At 45.8% G+C, this 5263-nt stretch overlaps 1 protein-coding gene across 1 annotated transcript; it reads left to right on the forward strand.

Annotated features, from left to right (window-relative positions):
- Positions 1 to 1070: 1070 nt before the first annotated feature.
- On the forward strand, positions 1071 to 4793 carry LOC311314279 (calcium homeostasis modulator protein 5-like; the record flags this gene model as incomplete). The annotated part of the gene is made up of 2 exons (XM_084444619.1): positions 1071 to 1613; positions 4404 to 4793. 2 exons carry the CDS (start codon positions 1071 to 1073, stop codon positions 4791 to 4793), a joined length of 933 nt encoding a protein of 310 aa, XP_084300745.1.
- Between the last annotated feature and the right edge of the window lie 470 nt (positions 4794 to 5263).

Here is a 5263-nt window from a genome sequence, read left to right on the forward strand (position 1 = left end):
CCTCTGATTTCATCTTGGATTTGGTTTTGCACACCCATTCGGTTACATCTGGGTTATTGTGAAATTGAAAAAAGTAGAACCAGCCACACGTGTGTGATGAGAATACAGTAGGTAATTGGCTCTTAGGAGCTAGTACAGTATATGATAAAGCTCAATGCTCCTGGAGCCTTTCAGGCTGAGTGAGTGAGTTATGTCCCTTGGGAGTGGTGCTAATGCACAACGCCATCAGAAAAGGATGTGGGAGAGAACACTTCTCCACTGACTCTGCTGCAGCTCGGATCTCTCTACTTTCTATTCCTTCTTTCTCTTCCTCCTTTCTCTGGACTAATGGTAGGTTTGATCGTGCATATGTTTATTACTACAGTGGAAATGATGTCTGCTGTGCTGTAATTATTGGGTTCCTACATAGTATCTGTTGCTTGAGAGCGTCTAGGAATCCTGTTTCAGTTTTCCTTCTGCTACAGAATGCAGTTGTAGTACAGAGATTCCACATCATATTTGTGTGTGTGTGGGTGGGTGTGGTTGTGTGCGGCGCCTGTGTGTGCATGTGTGTGCATGTGCTCAACTGGCTCAACAACTGGCCTAGGAATCTACATTCTTCTCTTAATATCATTTGCTAGCAAACCAGATATGCAGGATCTCTGCCAGTTTAGTCACAACCACTCAATTAATTACCCAGACAAAAGAAGGGACTACAGGAGAGAGAGAGAGAGAGAGAGGGAGGGAGACGGAGAGAGGGAAGGAGCCTGGGAGTAGTCTGGAATAGTTGGAGGGCAAAAACACAGAGGATCAGGGTGGGAAAGAGAGACAAGGGGATGTACAGACTGAGAGAAAAAGGGAGGAGTTGAGGGAGAAGGCAGGAAGAGAAAGAACCTAAGAGATTAAAAAGGGTGGGGCAGACGCAGGCACAGCGCGTCTTGTGTGTTTTCAGCAAAGAGACGGAGTGACTCTAACTGGGACTGATCACTCTTTCACTTTGAGACTTTTCTTTGAGACTTTTCTTTAATCATTTCATTTTATTCCCTTTGTGTCTTGTGGTTTTTGCTGGAGCGTGTCTAAACACGTCCAACATGGATAACTTCCAGACAGTCCTGCGCTTCTTCATGAACCAGAAGGCCACTATAGGCTACAGCTTCATGGCCTTGCTGACTATCGGAGGGGAGCGGGTCTTCTCCATGGTCTCCTTCCAGTGCCCCTGCAACCCTGACCAGAACTTTGTCTATGGGCTGACATTCCTGTTGGGCCCGGCGCTGGTGCTGCTGGTTCTGGGGCTGTTCTTCAGCTCCCGTCTCTGGCGCCTCTACACGGGCTGCTGCCTCAACCCCATGAAGCTGTGTCCCCGGGGGAACTGCCTCAACAGTCTCCGGGTGTTCCTGAACATCTTCACTGGCGCCTGTGTTGCCCCTGTCATGTGGCTGTGTGTGGCCCTGCTCAATGGGACCTTCTATGAGTGTGCGGTCAGCGGGCTGGACGAAACCCTGGTGGTGGATCTTTTCTGTAAGAACAAGACGCTGCTGTGCCACAAGGAGCTGGCCCGCGTGCCCTGCGGACGCTCTAAGCTGCCCACCGATGAACGCATGGAGCTGCTGCTCATGTTCAGGGCACAGTCTCAGGTAAAGGGAACCTACTATTACAGATAATACCAGTAAGAGCTTCAACTAGTCTAAGGTGAGAGATGGGGGAATAGTCTGTTATGTGTGTGTGTGTGTGTGTGTGTGTGTGTGTGTGTGTGTGTGTGTGTGTGTGTGTGTGTGTGTGTGTGTGTGTGTGTGTGTGTGTGTGTGTGTGTGTGTGGTGGGGGTAGTCTGTAGGTCAGGGGTGCCCACACTTTTTGGGCGGTGAGCTACTTTTAAAATGACCAGCTCATCAAGATCTACCACCCAAACCCCGCCCCCCGGCGGGCCCCCACCTCACACCCCCGGAACCCCCGCCCTTCTGTCACTTGTCACTTAACATTGGCTCGGTTTTAATTCATGTGTCATTAAAGTCATATCTTAAAAGAAAAAATAATCCCATACTGAAAATAACATAACATTAATTAACACCTCTTGTGGTGCCAACAGAGAAATGCAGGTAGGGAGGGAGTGATAACCGGTCAAACGCTATTCTAGGTGCGCTGGCCTACAGCCATGCACAAAAAAACACTGCCTCTTGTGGTAGCAACATAGAACTGCAGGTCAACAACACGACGGAGGGAGGGAGGGAGGGAGGGAGTGACAACTGGATATTTGCCATCTTTGGTGCGTCGCCACGCACAAAAATAATAACATACAACCGAAATAACAACATACGGCTACTGTTTCAAAATCAATTATTATTAATTATTAATCAAGCTACCAATTACTTCACACTGGAAGTGGAACGTTATTGTTGTATATATGCCTTGCACAATCTTAACAGGTAACAATCAACTAGTGGTCAGAACAGAGTGTCTTTAGCCTGCTTACATGACTCAATCACAGCACAATACACTCTGCTGACTTGCACTGAATGGATCAGTCAGGGTTGCAGAATTCGGGCTTTTTTGAGTTTCTGATTGATTTTGCTGGGCTACTATCAGCTGTCAGCTACACATACAAGACTAAACAATGATGAAATCAGCCCACACATGATTAAATCATTAAAATGCTCAGCTAAACTGCAGGTCACCCTTGTAATCTACAAAGTAGCAGGAGGAAAAAGTTGCTCATTTGGACAAAAAGAGAGGTGATGAGACTGCTTATCTCTGCACACACAACTTCAACACGCATCATCAAGTCGCCTTTTAATGGATTTTCTTTTGAATGGCTGGAGATCTACCAGCATAGAGATCTACCAACATAGAGATCTACCAGCATAACCTCTGAGATCAGGACACAGAGGACACTATCTAAGATTAGACATAGGGGTAGTAGTCTGTTAGGTGTGGGGGGTAGTCTAGGTGTGTTGTGGCGGGCGGGGGGGGGGGGGGGTTGTTGATGCAAGGTACTAGGTAATATAAACACTGGGTCAGACGGGGTTTTATTTTGATTCTGAAGATAGTCTTATGATCATCCATCGTAGCCCACGGTTTATTAGGATTCCTAACAGCCTCCACACTACACAATTTTACTTATTAAGTCATTAATAACTCATTAACTAACAGTTTGTGGATGATCGATTTACTATTTATAAGGGATAATTGTAAATCACTAACAGACTATTAACAAATGTTTAACAAATCATTAATAACTCATTAACTAATAGTTTTTTAATGATGTATTGGATAGTTATTCTAAAGTGTTACCTGTTCTTTACAAGTGTACAGTATTTAAACTGTTGACCACAACTGTAGCTAACGTGGGTAGCGTGATTGTGATTAATAGGTGAATGGCGTTACAATCATGACAAGTTTTGATTGGATAAGCTGTCCCATTGTTAAATGTCAATGGGAATTCCAATGTAGGCCTAAGCCATCGGGACCTGGCATTCTCAACCGCCCACTGACAAACATTTCAACAAATCACAGGTTAGGTTACATCTCGACCGATTTCAGTTAAGTGTGTGTGGGCTAATTGGATTGGTTGATTTTTCATTTGACTTGACTTCCATAAGCCAGAACTCATTTAGCTGGCCACAGTGCCTTGGCTCCACTGCATCCATCAGCATCAGCATCAACCATCAATCATCAGACGCTAAGGAAATGAATCCATTGTAATGACAGCGGCTCCACTGCAGCCGCTGCGTCTGACTTTAGAGAATCGCCAAAGTTCATTTGTTGTTTGACGGACACTGACGGCTGCTGGAGCCAAGTCATTAGTGGACGATAAGATAGTCAGACCAACGCCGTAGACATGACTTGTTTATTTTCATGAGGCATGTCCAGTAGCCTACGTGGCGACAGAGCACAAAACACAGAGGAGAATGAAGCGATATGGCAGAATACATCACACAGTTGTCAAAAACAACCAATGAAGGCACAAAAATCTAATTTTATTGGGATTAATTTGGGTATGCCAGGCTTACCATGGCTTATAGGAGAAAATGACACAGGCCAATGCTATCAAATGACTGCTGATGATCATACACGCTGACCTGCACAAATTGGATGTGAGATGGCTAACAACAAGCTGTTTCTCCATAGCATTCAGCAGTGCAGGTGTCTCAAAATGATCATGCACTTGTTTCATGAGATTATGCAGAAATATGTCATCAATGACACCAAAGGTTATCAGAAAGTGTATTGAAACACAATAAAACAATTTACAAATATCAGAAGATGTCAAAAAGGCTTACTTTGCTTGCTTACTTTGCTTTACTTGCTTACTTGACGAGAAAACATTGAACTGCTGGAAAGGTTTTGAAAATTGTGTAGTATGTGGGGGCTATTAAAGACATCCAGATGATTATGTAGCCTATTTATGAGTGTATACGTATTCCCCCAGATCCTAGGCTGGTGCATCGTCATCATAGCGGCCACTGTTGGCTTGATCGGAACCTGCTACACCAACTGCCGCTCCAAGGTCAGCTACCTGCAGTTGACCTTCTGGAAACGCTACATGGAGAAGGAGAGGGAGCAGTTTGACAGCTTCGCTGCAGATTACGCTTCCAAGCTGGCCGAGAGGAACCTCAAGAGCTTCTTTGAGAACCGCGACCCAGAAGTGTTCGCATTCCCCAACCATAAAGCCTGGGAGCAGATCTCTGCCCTGTACACCTTCTCCAAGAGTGAGCAGTACTACAGTACCCTGCAGAGGTACGTGGAACGCCTAGACCGGGACTACAGCTCTGAGAAGAGACCCGTCATGGACCTGGAGCACGGCATAGAGATGACTTAACATGACTCATCTCATGGACTTCTGTAGGGATGACTTAACATGACTCTCCTTAGGTAATGGATCACTATATAAATGACTTAACAGGACATTATAAAATGGACCACAAGACTTATTCAACATCACCCAGCATGTCCAAGGTCCTACCCACACCAAAGTTCTCGCATTGGATCTGGTATGCTCCACTGGCTCACCTCCCTCCCATCTTCAATACGTGGACCTAGCTGTATCTGACCACTATGTCTCCCTGCCCAGACCGCACCCAGAACGTACCATCACGTTCAGGAACATCAAGTCTATGAGTACACCAGCTCTATCCAACCTGATAGCACTATAACGCTGCCTTATCCCTCAGCCTTGACTCTCTTGCCCACCTCAAAACCTGGACTGTCTCTTTTACTCATCCCGCCCCCTGATTCACCACCGAACTCCACACCTTGAAGGCCACTGGTCGCCAGCTGGAGAGGCTCTGT

The sequence above is a fragment of the Borostomias antarcticus genome, assembly GCF_949987555.1.
Source record: "Borostomias antarcticus genome assembly, chromosome: 10".
In the NCBI taxonomy this organism is placed as follows: Eukaryota; Metazoa; Chordata; class Actinopteri; order Stomiiformes; family Stomiidae; genus Borostomias; species Borostomias antarcticus.